At 37.2% G+C, this 16,307-nt stretch overlaps 1 protein-coding gene across 1 annotated transcript; it reads right to left on the bottom strand.

The window, feature by feature from the left end:
- Nucleotides 1-414: 414 nt before the first annotated feature.
- On the bottom strand, nt 415-14,574 carry LOC145785600 (monocarboxylate transporter 4-like). Its single transcript, XM_082597271.1, has 9 exons — nt 13,849-14,574; nt 13,086-13,234; nt 7,433-7,607; nt 6,576-6,697; nt 5,244-5,489; nt 4,749-4,948; nt 4,116-4,341; nt 3,607-3,723; nt 415-2,916 (listed from the first exon to the last, which is right to left on the bottom strand). Exons 1-9 carry the CDS (start codon nt 14,340-14,342, stop codon nt 2,459-2,461), a joined length of 2,187 nt encoding a protein of 728 aa, XP_082453397.1. The 5' UTR covers nt 14,343-14,574; the 3' UTR covers nt 415-2,458.
- Nucleotides 14,575-16,307: the final 1,733 nt, after the last annotated feature.

Below are 16,307 nucleotides of genomic sequence, written 5' to 3'. Positions count from 1 at the left end.
ACATAAGAAGAGAATATTTGTAGTTTTCAAGTGCCAAACATCACTGCAAAATTTACTAGGCGTATAATTAAGCATTTACCGTATGTTGCGATTAAAGGAGTGGTTCAATACAGAAGAGCCGACTATTCACTTGAAAATAAATAAGTTTGAAACTACAATAAGAAAAGATGATTCCCTAAGACCCTAACCCTAACCTAAGACAACAAACAGATGATTATTGCAACGGCCGTCAGATACTGTAATTAAACGCCTTCTTGTTACGCCATTTTGACAAATGTTGGGGAAAAAATCGTTTCTCCATTCTCCTACGGATATTGGTTTCCGAAACGAAACTTGACCACAGTGGATGGCTAATTCATTTCCCAGGTTCTGGTGAAGTTAAGTTTCTTAATCAACAACCTCATTCAGGTACAATACAATGAAAACTTGTTTATTCTTTCACAGATTAGACGAAAATCAAAGACACAAACAGTAGTAGCACACAATGCATCTAGGTGCGTTTGAAACATTGATCAATTTCAGCCTTTCATGTAGCAAATTCTATTCTTTTTACATTGATTCAATGTTTGCAGACGTTGAATCAGCGTAAAAAAATTAATTTTGCTGGCTAGGGAGAACGGTGACGATATCTTCACAAAAAAAACAATTTTTTCTCACGTTGTTTGTTGCAGCATGTTGCAATGCATGCCATAGATTGAAAATAACAGTACCGATGCTTACATGCTGCATATGCCTAATTTTTGCAACGCGGTTTACAGCATGGCAGATGTTTCGGCTACACTCATCATCCAAAGTACAAAAACAATGCATGGAATTTTATATAAAATCACAAAATATTGTGTTGCTTGATTGCTATTCACAGTTTGATTGATTGAATCTTTATCCTTGGACTGGGAAAGCTTCTTACAGAGCTTAATCCTGGAAGTTTCGCATACTTGTAGAGGCTTTGAATAACTAACACAGACCCGGTCACCGAGATTGACAGAGTGAAGTTTCCGATTGTTGAAGTCTCCTTGCCGAAAAATTATTCCATCCATTAGATGCCGCTGAATGGAGAACAGTTCTTAACGTGGGTTGCTCAAGCGCAGTGTAGGCTACAGGAGTTGTATTGTTTCAGAGAAATCTTATGAATATTTCCAACATAAATTCGTGCTCAAACTAATGAACGCAGCAACAGTTTTTACAACGGTAAAAGTAAAGATACTTTTCCTTCTAGTTGATTTCAGTTTCACGTTTTTTACTAATTTTTTCTTTAAGATAGTAAATCAGGGCTAGTCAACTGGCGGACCACGGTCCGAATCCGAACCTTCTGGGTGCTGATGGTGGACTTTAAACTTTTGGAAAAATAACCTCACTGCCACGTTTCAGGGTTTCTTTAAACAGATTTCTATTAGGAGAAAGAAATTTTTACTGTGATTATCCTAGTTGCTGGGGGGCTTCGACTCCCACACTCCCCAAAACTTCCTCAAAAATCCAATTCGAGTTACATTATACCTAAAAAAGTGGTTTGGTACAGATAGTTTAATTTTCGTGGTTGCGTGTGAAATAACTTATTCACCGGACCGCTAAAAATATTCAACTTGTCAAACTGGACTTTTGTTAAGATTAGTTGAGTAGCCCTGTAGTAAATCAAACGTTAGGATATTGCTTTGGAGCTCATACTTCAAACAGTGGAACATTCTAACTCGGCAAAGAAGGGTAACAAGGGCAAGACCAAGAGGTACGTTATTGATAACTTCTTAGACTATACCTGCCTGTGCTTAGCAGGATGAAAGAAGCAAAATAAAAGAATCAAGTGAGATATCCAAAATCATGGAAACAGCCAGCAGTTTGCAATCTCCACTAGGTCATTTTTCAAACGACTAATTAAACTTTACACGAGAGTGGAACAGAAAATTTATGAGAACTGACCAACTAAAAACTTAAAAATAAAAAATCCTGTGTAGACTGAGTGGAGAAATAAAATTGGAATAAGATTTAGATAAAAAAAAAAAAAAGTTTGCAAGCGCTCGGCTAAAGTATAACGACGTGTTAAAAGGAACAACTACGTAGCATATCTGGTTAAAAGTAAAATCTATTTAAAGTAGACTACACGGGCTTTGAAAAAAAAAACAGAAAGTTATGTTCATAAACTATGAACAGTTCAACACATGATAACAAAAACCTGAAATCTTGATTAAAATTAGAAAGAAAAACTTTGGCATTGTTACAGAAAAAAATCGATTGAATCCTTCATCTCGGTTGGTCAATGGTCATGGACAGATTGCAATGGAAGCAATGCTTTCAGATATTTTCGAGCATCACCTCTGACCCAGCCAACAAAGTTTGTCTTTTTTACATCAATTTAACGTCACCATAGGATAAAGAGATGTAAAAAAACAAGTTTTAGCAGCTGGATTTTCAACAGATGTTTAATGCATTAAGAAAATCAGCTTTGTTTTCAGAAACTGTTGGAACGTTAGACTAGCGGTTTGTTATTGTTACCATTTTGTCCAGAGGAAATTGCAACATCTTCTGATGATTCTAAGCGGTGCTCTTTCAACAGTTCGTCTTCCAATTCTCCGAGTTCCTGCAAATGTGTTTTAACATCCCCGCTCCATTTTGACTTCTTTGAAGACATTCCTATGGATCTCAATGCTGATTGCTGCTGTGCAAGCTTTCTCAAAGCACCAGGCTTCACAATGGAGCCGTTACGCGACGATTCGCGTGGTGTTTTACCTGAAGAAGATTTCAAAGACTTTTCTCTTATTGCTTTTGTCTCTGGTTCGTGCTGAGAAAAATGCTGCAAGGCTACAGGTATTAGCATCATTATTAATCCACAGACAAGGAACATGCTGCCGCCCATGTAAAAAGCACTGACGTAAGATTGTGTGGCATCGTATATACCTCCAGCAGCAACAGGCCCAACAACCATTCCTGCAACAAAAATATATCTGCCTATCAAGTATGCCTATACTAACGTTTAAATTTTACAAAAGCTATGTTAAATATAAATCTGAAAGAATGGGATGGAACTATTTTAAATAATTTTTACAAAATTAAAAATGTTTAGCTAAGCTAGTTTTGTTTAATTTCTTTTACATATACAGTATGCTAAACAATAAATGCTATTAATAAGTTACCGGTACTACAAAAAGAAAAAAGCCAGGCAGAGCAAATTACATCTAATATTATTATTAATTTTTTAAACCTCTACAGCCTGTTTCACCCTAAAAGGGGGATCATCAAAAGGTCCCTATTCAAATAGACTTTAAAAGAAGATCCAACATAAATACTATAATAGAATAGAATGCCCTAAATAGAATAGAAGGTTCTTATTCTATTTGAATAAGGACATTCTGATGATCTCCCTTTTAAGGTGAAACAGGCTTTTCCTCAACAGATTACTGTTGTTTGATCGGCTGTGGCCTCTCATATGAACTCCTCTCATTTTTCTCTGTTTTTTGTTTTTGCTGGTACTTCTAGCATACTTTTTATTCTCGTAATTTGCTTGATATTGTCAAAATATTTCACTTTTTGTCGTCCTTTTGAAACAGGCTGTAAAAGTAAGTAATAACTATATTTGATATACAGTAAGCTATACATACGAATATTTACTGCACTCACCCAGAGCCAACATAACGTTGATATAGCCCCAAACATGGCGTCCTCTCTCGTTACCAAAGAACTGCATAGTGGCAACAAACATCATGGAATTGAGAATACCGGAGTTAATACCAGCGGCTGCAAAAGAAGTAATACTTATACTAGGCTACTGATAATAAAACAGCAAAACTACTTGTAGGCTTTTATTTATAATTATGCTACTACAGTAAGCAGAGAAGTAGCCTACTGAAGTCCATGCCAACAAGTAATGCTCATTAATCACATCATTTATCTGCTGCCGCTGTGCAAATATTCATATTCTCTGTTTTAAGTGATCTGACCATCCCCCAGTCATCTCCAGTTTGATTTAATGTCTGTCGACGGTAGATGAACGTAAAAAAGAAAAGATTTGCTATCCATTATCATCTCTCTCTACTTGAATATTTAGAAAGCATAAAATCGTCTACACAAAGTACAGACCAAACGTTTCAAATAGGTAAAACAATATGCCGTTGTGGATAGAGTATTACCTATTGAATAAGCGTACAAAATTCCGAGCGATTTTCCCAATGGTGCTAATAAAGTAGCAACTCCAACAAAAAGTGCACTTCCAGCGTACACGTAAGCCAGACTGAACCGGATTTTTCCGGCTCCCATCGCGCAAATTAGTCTTCCGACAAACTCAGCAATGCCATAGGCCGTCATGACGAAGCCTGAGGATTGCCGAGCAATGCCGATAGTTTCCATGTAGTCAATCTAGCAACAACAACATGAACAGAACATCAGAGCTCAACGTCAGGCAAGCCAGCAGCTCAGTATGAAATTATTGGTTTGATTCTGAAAGAAACCACGTGTTTCAACCAGCAAATTAACCTATTTTTTACATTGATTCAACGTCTACAAATGTTGAATGAATGTAAAAAAAGGCTCATGTTCTTGACGGGAGTATTACAGCGTTTACGGAACTTTTGCAGTGGTGACTATTGCCATAAGTTTCATTTTTATAGAAACTGTGAATTCGATAAGATTTGATAGAATGTTTTTAATACTTGCTGTTGCGATATCTAATCAAGGTCGTTTTTGAAGTAATTCTTCACTTGTTGAGTGCATGAGAAAATCAACTCATGAACTAACATTTGCAGCAATTTTAACTTAATTCTTACCAAGAAAATGAACGGAAAAAGAAAAGAGATACTCCAAAACAGTGTTCCCAACATCCACAATATAAACGCTGGGTTGCTGCATATCGAGCAATCAAACACCCCTTTGCTTAGCACAGTTCGTTTCAACTCATGTGCGGCTAAGCTCATTTTGCTTTCGGTGGGAAGATTTTGGATGGACTCCGACAATGCTTCGACATCAACTGAAACAAAAATACAGAAGTGATAAAGGTACAAGATAAAATGATGTAGCTATGTGGTAGAATAGAAAAAACAATTTGCTTGACACTGGGAAGAATAGAGATCCGACAACGATCAGAGCATATGCATAGGTTTGAACAAAATAGTCAATAACGCAGTTTGAAGATCGGCACGAATGTCTTCTCTTACTTTGGAGTTCACATAATTCAATCTTCACACACTTGGCATACGATTGGATACGACAAACTCGAACAACATTACACTCTTAAGATAGTACGCTGAGAAGTCGTTCCATACCTCCTTCCAAGGATCCGACTTTGGCATGCGCAAGTGCATCTGAAATCGGTTCCTTCTCATGGCCTTTCTTTCCTTTATGATGTCGAATTTTTGTGTGTATTTTTTGTTTTCGTGTTTTGACAGGACGGAACACAGCAACACATGCCAATCCTATCACAAACACCGCTCCCCCTAATATTTGCAGGGTGTGTCGCCACCCTACCATTCCAACCAAGGCTTGTGCAAGTGGATTTACTAGCAAGGTACCTGAAAAAAAAACAATAATTCTGGTTAAAGTAGAGTTTGAAGGCCTACTAAATGAAAATTTCAAACGGGAATTAAGCATTTAAATGCGTAAACTGAACATTTAAGAATACATTTCAAGAAAAATTACCAAAAAAAAATTGTTTTCAATGGCGCTGGCAAGGCCCAAAGTCCAATGTTTCATTTATTTTTATTTTTTTTTCAAAATAACCAAAAGTGCAAACACAGCTCGAGAATACGTCACAAAAGACAGCAATAACAAAAGCCACGTTACAACATCTGATGTTTTAACATCAGATCTGATGTTTTGAACAAACTGTTTGATGTTTTGACGTTGAAATCTGATGTTTTGATGTACATACATACATAGCCTACAGTTGAATCGCCGGCAGTACTGTAACAACTGTTGCGTGATCAGCTGATTGCTCGTCTTTTGTTACGTAGACTGTACAGTCGCACGCTTCGCTGCTCAGGCCCATTCTGGTTTTGAAAGCTCTGACAAAAGCACGCGCGCAATGGTGGTCAGACCGCAATGGGGCAAAATTTTATTGAAAATCGTTTTATGGTAGCATGCTAAACAGAAAGAACGTGGAAAATCGCCAAGTCAGGTTTTTCCTTTAGTATCCCTTTAAGAAGTGGCCTACATGCACGATAGGAAAATCAATTTGAGATTGGGAATAAAATTATTTGCAAGTTCATATTTTCGAATGTTTGCACAAAAAAGTGAAAAGACCCTTCTTACAATTACAGTACTTTCTGGACAATTGCCGAAATTTCATTCCAATTTTGCAAAAGGCTACTAGTATCAGTATGAAAAATAAATGTTTTGGGTAGTTTGCTGCGTCTCTGAGTAAACCGTCTGGCCGAGAGAGAATGACGGAGAAAGCTTAACAGCTCGTAGTTCAACAGTTAGTCTGTGTGTTTGAAAGACACAAGCAACATGTTTGAAAATAACAAATATGCCTGGAACCTCGTCTTCCGTTAATCTAAATTGCCTCAGCCACGAGTTGAGAGTATTGATACGACTAAACCAGCTTCAAATGCCGTGTTTGAAAATAAGTACTCAATTTAACCACATAAACAAAATACCGAATGAAATTCCTGCTGACGCCAAGCAGGTTGCAAGCGCTTGGTGTTTGTTTGGAAAATATTGTCCAGTTAAGTTCATCGCTGTGTTGTATACAAAGTTGGCAAAAGTTCCAAGCATGGCACTGAAACAGAAAAAAAGCAATGTGGTCGTTATTTCACATAATTTGTACAAACATGAAACATTTCTTTAAACTGGTGGCATAAGCATTTGACGTTATACCAACGCAAACACAGTTTTCCTTCATGTTCAACAACCTTTATTGGGCCCAGGTAAATTAGAAATCCCTAATTGGGTTTTGGCTGACATACAAACTTATGTCGCGGCACAACTACATCTACAAGTCCACTGTGTGATAGTAAAGCAAAGAAAAAAAAACTGAGAAAATTTTAAACTGAGATATTAGCTAAACTTTAGATTTGTAAACTTGTTGCCTGTGATGCTGTCTCGGTAGAAAAACACCGGATTGAAGTTACACAGTGTTTTAAAATTGTGAAAATATTGATTGATTGATTGAATCTTTATCTTCGGACTGGGAAAGCTTCTTGCAGAGCTTAATCCTGGCAGTTTCGCATACTTGTAGAGGCTTTGAATCACTGACGCAGGCCCGGTCACCGAGATTGACAGAGTGAAGTTTCCGATTGTTGAAGTCTTGTTGCCTGGGAACTATTCCATCCATTAGATGCCGCTGAATGGAGAGCAGTCCTTAACGTGCGAGCAGTCCTTAACGTGCAACGTGCGTGCGAGCTTAACGTAACGAGCAGTCCTTAACGCCCAAGCAATAAAGAGCTAGAAACAAAAACCTACAAAAAATTATCGATTTTTAATGAAGCACGAAGTACGTGTATTGTATTCTCACCTGTACGTTAAAAACATTAAATGTAGAACAGGTGTAAATGACGTTATGATGAGACTGATGGACGCTCCCACCACGCCTACTAACGCCACCTTACGGGCCCCATACACAGTGAATAAAGGGGTGCTGAATGGGCAAGTACCCACAGTAAAACTGAATGCCAACGACCCAATCCATCCTGGAAACACAAAGAGTTAAACTTGATGAAAAAAATGTTGCAAAATGAAAAAGATTGTTCACATTTTAACTTTTTAATTTTGTAAATAAGCAATGCTTTACAGAATTAAAGATAATAATTTATCGATCTTTACACGTTTTTAAATGTTATCCCTATATTCGACAAAAACGGTTTCTCCACAGCACGCCAAACACATTGAATCAATGTAAAAAGTCTAATGTTGCCATCTGAGATATTCTTAGACAAAGCCCAACAAACACAAATTTTCAATTGATAGGAAACGACGGAGTCAAGAGTCAAGTCGTTTTTAATCCTTTGAAACTAGGTATTAAAAGCTTTGCTTGGAATTTTTTTCTTACCATTTGCAAAAATACAATTCATCCCAACAATCAACTGAGCACTATCTCCATGATTGCCTGCCTGGTTCGAGTTTAAGTAAGACTATACATCAAGATTTAAAGGCCGAACTGCGTGCATATGGCGTAACAATAACACTGAGTTGAAAGCCTAGAATGGCTAAAAGCGGTAATCTGCTGCTCTTGGAGGCAATGGTTTACCAGGCATAAAAATCATGGTCATCAAGGTCACAAGGTAACATCATTTGAGAAGCATAGGCGAAGATACACAAAAGCAATAGAAGCTCAAGCTCTTCTCACATATCGACTGTGCATATTAAAAAAGCTATAAATATTATGAATCATTTATTCAATATCTATTGTGATTAACTCGTAGTTTGGGATTGGACCTTGGATATTTAAAAGTGGGGTTTGAGATAGGATGATTACATATCAATATAAAATCAAAAGAGTTCAACTATCTCCGCTTATGGATGAAGGGGGGACGTTGTAAATCCATGTATCAATGTACTTTAAATGACTTTAAAAGTGTTGTAAAGCAAAAAAAACTTGAACCAAACACATTTTGTCAGTGGAAATCGGTATTAGAAGCAACGTACAGCATTGCATAACTGATTTTTACGTTTAAATATGTTCTTTTGCAAGGCAAGCTATGATAGAGTGATGATCTTATGTGGCCTTGCACACACAAAATTTTTCGTTCATTTGCGTGAGAGGTATTATGAAACAGGGCAATGCGATTTTTTATGGCTTCAAACGACCGAACGAATTAAATCTTTCTCCTCAGCATAAAAGGATGGGTCTTAAAAGCAATAGCTGATTCTATCGATCGCGTTCAATCAAAGCTATTGATGGATAGTGAAGTTACCGTTTTGCATCGTTTCAATATCTGACGACGTTAAAACGATGTTAAGAATGAAACATTTGTTGACTGCCATTAAATTATGTTAAAAATACTTTCTAGAACTCGTTGTTAACAGAAAAATTTAATTCGGATTTGTAGAGTCAGCTTGATGACATGTGTGATGAAATGTCGAGTTGTGTTTTGTAAACACCTGGAATTCCCAAGCCAAGGCTTGGAACTTCACGATGGGCAAAAGCCTATTAACGTGACATGCCTTCTTCTTCTTCAATTGCCTTGCCTGAACCAGGCATCGACGGCCTCAGATGAATAATTAGACCAAATGTTCCTATTATATGTTGCATGGATGATTGTTTCTGTCTTGTCGTTAAATTGTTCCAGATGCGTTTGTCTTTGTCTGCCAGGTGCCCGCTTTCCAAAAATTTTACCAGTTAAAGAGAGATGCTCCAGTTTTTGTTTTCTTACTACATGGCCGAGAAATTTATATTGTCTGGTTTTCATACTTTTTAACAGAGTTCTGGTTTGGTTCACTTGGTGTAGAATTTCTTTATTTGTTTTCTTTGCCAGCCATGAAATGCCTTACAAGGAATAAACATGCGGCCAGGTTATGGGCATAGGCGTGAGCAGTTCATGTGCTCAGCGGCACGTGGTAGCTGTATCGATTTCAAGATACAGTACACACACAGTATGCTTGGAGAATAGAAAATAAAAGAATCGACTCAGCTTGAACCTTCAAGAGTTGAAAGTGACAAACAGCATTCAAAATTCAAAGTGAATGAAATGACTTTTATCGAATTAACCACAACAGTCTGTTTCACCCTTTAGTGAAAGTAAACAAAAATATTAGTGTTCATATTTTGTTTTATAGTAGGCCCATTCTTTAGAAACATTTGAAGGCTTTTAATATACTTGTCTCTGCAGCTATCGTTACGTTAATTTCAAAGCAAATTACAAAAAAATTTATGACTCAAATATTTTTACAATATCTTCTGTCACCAAGATATACCTGACCTTTAAACATTTTATTGGTTTTGGTTGAAGTTTTTATTTGCCCGAATGACATGGAATACGTCCGTAGGATATATTTCCTTCACTCAGACATGCGAGAATTCTAAATGCGATGACTTATGCTGCCCGGTAAAATGAACGTTTTGGAACGTTGAAACTATGTTTTACAGAGTTTATAAGAAGGCACTGGTAATAAAAACTTCAGTTTGTGGACTTACAACGTTTATTCTCAAATATAACTTATATATTTGATGCTATTAGTAATAATTAAACAGTTACGAAATTTGTACCATGTCATGCTTTTTTAGAAACATCAGGTGTGTTGGTTACAGAAGGATTTACATATTGGAAGAATTGTCGAAATATATCCGGGAATATAAATTCAAGGAAATCTTTTTCTTCGAAATAACTTGCAAATCACGAACGAGTTATTTCGTAATACCTTTCCAGTATCAACGGTGGGTTGAGTGCCGCTTTTGATTCCAAAGTAATTGCTTGTTTGTTTACAGCGAAGATATTGTCAAAACTGACCGCAAAAAGCAAATATTGCGTCAAAAGCCCCACATCAGTTCCTCAATTTAAAAGAAATCATCTTGCGAGTTGTAACGTACAAAGGTTTGGTTACAAATATTTTTCACTTGTTTACTAAGCCTATTGCGACACACCAGATGGGACTGCAGCACAAACATTTGCCTTTGTGAGTTTAAATTTACAGACAATTGTGTTTAAAAAACGTAGCCTACACTTTGGGAAGTTGCACCAAAGGAAAGCATAATTTTTTTCAAAATGGTCAAAAAAGATACAAAAAATTAACCAAACAAACAGTTAGTTGTCTATTTTATTCGCTTCGCGTAATGTACATTTCGACATGACCTAAGCGCTGTACTGTACAATCAATAAATAACGCGATAAGCCAAACAGACAGGACAAGTATATAAGTAAAACTATCTCTTAGTCATAGCTTTCTGTCTCCTTACGAACAATGATAGATGATCTCAGCACCTCTTGAGAACAGCTTGATATATTGATTTGCTCAGCCGGTTTGTTTTATCAAGACGTTCTAAAGACGTTCTAACAACGTTGTTTAGATTTGCATCATTTGGCAAATTGGTAAACGGACTGGTAGGTAATTTGATATTGCAGTAAGCTGCATTTGGTCGTAAGCCTATGCTATCATCTGGTGTAATTTGAGGCTATTCTGTAAATCATTCCGTCCCAGTTGAAATGATTGCCAACCAATCGAAGTCAGCCAATCCATCTTGTGCTACAACACGGGCTATTTCAACGCACAAACAACATTGTACGATATCAACAGTTTTTGCCACTCCATCGACCAAACTGCCAGAAGGGCTTTAAGTTTTCGACAAACTGCTGCAAAACGCTTTTGTAAAATTTTAACCAACGATGTTCATCGGGTGGAAAATTTGCTTTCTCAATAAACAGCTGACGTGTTCATTTTATTTGTTTAAACCGCATAATTTTGTTGTTCCTAAAAACAGTTCAAGGTTTAGACATGAATTTTACACAAAACATTTTTCGGATAATTTTTCTTGTGCAAATGACCTTGCATTGTACAAGATTTGCATGGATGTTTATTAAATCTTTTGAATCGTTGATTTTTGAGCTAATTAAAAGATAAACTGTTGCAAAACAACAAAACAGAAACAAGTTCTTAGTGCAACAAAGCAGAAAAAGCGTAGTTTTCGAACCCGAATCCAGTCAACACATTCAAAGAATAAGTCAAGCAAATCTAGTGTGGTTTTTATCAAAACAACGTATAAGAAAGTAAAAAATTATGCTTATGACTTCTGTACGGAAATTTTTTCTTCAGCAAACGTGGCAAGAGGGAGAAATTCTCTTGGTGAACTGTGACCAACATTAAAGTTGACAAAGGCATGTTTTGTATCTGGGTAACGTTTGTATTTGTCCATGTCAAGTGCAAAAATATACGCCTATTAAAAGAAATTTGCGGCAATATATAATTTATAACTTTGTTTTGAATGTAAATGTATGAAAACGCTGGCTCTGCGATTAACATCCATTAGCCCCCTGTAGGCTATAGTTTTCTTTCTGAGAAAGCTAACTATTTGTGTACACAAAATCAGCATACAGGGTGTTCATAAAATCCTGTTACAATTTTAGTTTTCAACATTTTGAAATTGTAACAGGAATTTATGAACACCGTCTATTTTTCTTGATTTGTATCACAAACAAAGCCAGTGGTTTAACAACTGTCAGAAATGTTTATCATGTTCTTGGACATTGGTGAATAATAACAACAATGTAAATTCTCACACTCAAATGACACTCGTTTCCTCAAACGGCAAATGCCGCACACACAAATACTACCGCTTCGATTGCAGCAATACCACAAAGAAAGATTAAAGAACAGCAGCAGTAGATACGTTCAACCTTCGCAGGCAGCAAATCAACCGCTTTTTACATTCTGCAGACGTTGAATCAACGTAAATAACGATTGATTTCATGTCTGGGACCACAGCTGTATTCGCGGTGAAGTAGGCTATTATAGGCAGAAGTGCCGTATCTGCGGTCGCAACAAACGCCTATTGCGGATCAAAATACTAACAATGATTGATTTCGGTTTCTACCATAGACCAAGGACGTCGCCGCGTGGGGTGGGGGCTTAGGGGGGGGGGGGCGACGTATTTTGTCCCAAAAACTTTTATCTTGCCGCCAAAATGGGTTTTTAATACTATTACAAAGTTTCAGTGACATTGCATTACATGTTGAATGTGGTTTCATAAATGTATTGCTGCATTCAGTAGATATATTTTAAAACAAACTGTTTATTTGAAATATTAAAACATTTGCCCCCAAAACAGTTGATTTTGCATTCTTAAGTTTTCCTCTAGCTGAGTCGCTGACGAGTACGAAGGCGTGATAAGTTCTGTTGATACCCAGCGTCTTGACCTTATGCAATGTGTTTGTTAACGTTTACATGTTTTTTTTTAAATAGCGTTAAGGAAGGTTTTTGTAAACAAACCAGTTTGCAATAACACTGTATGACGCACCATGACGTCACAAAAGCCTCAATCTGCAGGGTCACAAAGACTTCCTACCAAGCTGGAAAAATTGGTCTCTTTTTACATTGATTAAACGTCTACTGTGATGAAAACAACCATAAAATTGTTTTTCTTAATTCCTTTTTGTCTCCACTTGGCCTTCGCTGCGGACATACGACAACACGCTGTCTTCAACAGCAGGAAAACGTTAGCTTGTCTGACCGCATACCTGCTTCTAGCTTTGTTGCATTGAATTCTTCCGTGAGTGAGGAGACGATAGTACCGAAGCTAGCAAGTACACCAGCTATGGGGATCATGACTACCCAGGACGCAATCACAACGGCCCAGCCCCATTTTTCTGGCCGGTCGTAAGGGTCGCTGAAACAAAAAAAAAATGAAGTTGTCATTTTAACAGAAAAGAGAATATTATAAATAGAATGATGTTGATCTAATTCTGTTTGAGGCAAATTATAAAAATTTGAGCATATTTTAGTAAAAAGAAAAGTTCATACCACGGACTCTTGGTTCTAGCCTACTGAGCAGTGATGGTGTCACAAGAGGTTTGATTAACATAGGCAACGACCATAGCTAAAAAACTGACTAGTTGCATGTATTTTCGATATCAATGCCTCATAACATAAGCAAAGTGGGCTCAGTTTTTAGAGACTTTGGCGAGGGTTTTTTATTTTTATTTGTGCTATCCAGGCTTTATGCTCAATAGTTGGCGATATAGATTAAGTGGACGGAAAAGCAAGGAAGCCAATCTTCGTGTCCATCTGCAAGTATGCCATTAAGTGTCCTGCCAAAGACGCAGCCTCATATTCTTGAGCGGTGTCGAAATGGCGCCCTTTTGAGAGCGTAACAGGGCTTTCGCATATTCGGCTTTGCAATCAACTTCCTCTCAGCAAGATCCCTTTTTGAACGGCCATTTCGTTGAACAGTTTTTAAAGTTATGCTTTGTGCAACAAACTTTGTTAAAGTAGGCTACATACTTTTCTGCATGTTTGCATGTTTGTTCTTTTGATGCGTCATTTTCCATAATGATGTCCAGAGAACCAAAACCGAAGGTTACACGTGAAGAGGTAGGAGAGGAAAGTAAGTCTTTACTATGGGAGAAGTCATCACGTCGCCGAAGACAACCACTCGAGGTGAAATTGACAGAGAGTCCCTCCTTCGGAGATTTTGTATTTTTGTTGCAGTCTCCAACAGTCGTGTGACCTTTGGGGATATGTGTTGATTTGTCATTTTGCGTTTGGGCATCATGTACAAGGCCGTTTGGCTCAAAGGAATTTTCTCCTTCTTTCGGTGTCGAGGGAGTTGTTGAATCTAGTCTCGTTTCTTCGCCTTCTGATTGCGATTCGTCGCTCGGTTGTGACACAACAACTACCGGCGGTGATGACGTTGGCTCGTTGTTGACGTCATCGAAGTGGGCACTTTTGTCTCGTTCATTCGAGTCGTGCGCAACTCTCAATTGCTCATCCACCATTCTGGCCGTGAAGTTGGAAATTCTCTTGTTGCGCTACCAACTTGTATTTTATGAATTGAAGATATTATTTTGATGTGATCTTAAACTAGTTTAGCTGCAAAGATAAATGATGTGAGGAACTTTACATGAAATATGATTTTTTTTTTAACTTTAACTACTGTGACCGTTTTCGGTAAACATGCTTACAACACTTGGTAAAAATGATAGTTTCTTTGCAATTCTAAAACGTGTTAAAAGATCTAAGTTTCTGATAACATGTGATGTGTTGTCGCGCGACAACACATCACAAACTATGCAGAGAGTAACGATCTACCTGGCAGTCAGCACAAGGCCGAGTAGGCTACTCACTAGAATAGCGAGCAATTGCGATTGGAAAACCATGTGTAGCCTTCATGCTTGCCATAAAGACTGTGCAAGTGTGCAATCAGCTATATTCTCGGCAACCACAGCATAACTGCGGCGATTTACCTTTGTTGAAAGGTAAAAGCTATACTACTTTTGAGGTTAACCTTTTGAGGTCTAACCTTTTGAGGTTTAACCTTTTGCCTTTTTGGTACCACCTTGAAATCATCGACCAATTCTCGCACTCCTCTTAGAATTGGCTGAAAAGGAATATTAGTCGTCGACAATTCAGAATGCTTCTTCAAAGCAGGTAAAGACACATTACGTCATTTATTATTATTATATTATTACGTCATTTTGATATATTACGTCATTTTGTTACTAAGCCAACGATTCAGTATCCCAACACTCCCTGAGTAACAGGTCTCGTACCCCTGGTTAAAAACCCCTGCACTACTTCGATCACATCAATAAATTTATTGTGATTCAAAACACCTGCTATTCATGACATCAGCACTTTGCGATCACAATGCGACAGGAACTAAACCGAGCTTGTTATTTCCTGACCATATCGGTCATATCAGTTCGCTTAGTTTAAACAAAGGAAATTGAAAAGGAACATTTCAACAACGAAACATTATCGTAGGCAAAATAGGTTTGCTGTTTTGCATGAAAATTCGTGATGCCACATCATGAAATCACATTTTTCTGAGTACCAGCATGATCATATTCATATCTTCACTGGACCAGAAAAAAACTTTGTGTAGATCAGAAAGAATAACCGCATTTACAATATCTTCTATTGACTGATCTGATATTTTAACCATCATCTGGTACGTCAGTAAACTAGAGTGGGTTATGATGGAAAGTTTTATCTTTTGGCCTCGTCATGTTGTGAAAAGAAAAGAAAATCCGTCAAACTTTAATCACAAAATGGTCAGCTTGTTGACAGCAACCGTTGACTGCTTCAGTTATTGAAAATTCGAACTGATTTCTCATTCAGCTCACGAGCAATTGAATAAACAGCTGAATCCAAACAACCATTGTGAGATCACAACAGCGACACAAAACTCCAATGGTAAGAAAAAGATTAATAATAAATTATTTTAAAAAAGTTTTTACAACTTGAAAACTCTTATTTTATCATTTTGTTTTCGTCAGTGAAATGTCTGAGGCACAAATATGAAGTTCTGCACCACATACAAAAAGCAATATGCCAGCGCATAACCAACGGAGGGGAAAATCGGAATAATTTTTTTAGAAGGTGTAAAATCGACATAAATATTAATTGTTTTGCTGATAAAGCAGGCTACGGTACATGTTTGTAGCCAGCTCGAGCACGGCCCAAAAATACTTCAAAGCTACTTGAAAAAATAAATTAGAGTTGAATTTAATGTTATCCCTCAAAAACGTTTTTTACAGTTAAAAATTTAACCAATTTAATGAAATAAGACACAAAACTTTCAACATCCAACTTTTGCTGTACTTTCTTTGAAATCTTCATATGTCTACAGCAAGCAACAAATCTGTTGGTAAAGAAAAGATATGCTTGACTGACTGTACACAGAAAAAAAGTCGCTTCGTTTATAAACTTGAAAACACAACGTTATTGCTAGAAAATGT

The sequence above is a fragment of the Aplidium turbinatum genome, chromosome 16 (assembly GCF_918807975.1).
Source record: "Aplidium turbinatum chromosome 16, kaAplTurb1.1, whole genome shotgun sequence".
Lineage (NCBI taxonomy): Eukaryota > Metazoa > Chordata > Ascidiacea > Aplousobranchia > Polyclinidae > Aplidium > Aplidium turbinatum.
Note: the sequence above shows the minus strand (reverse complement) of the source record. Positions and strands in the feature narration are given on the sequence as shown.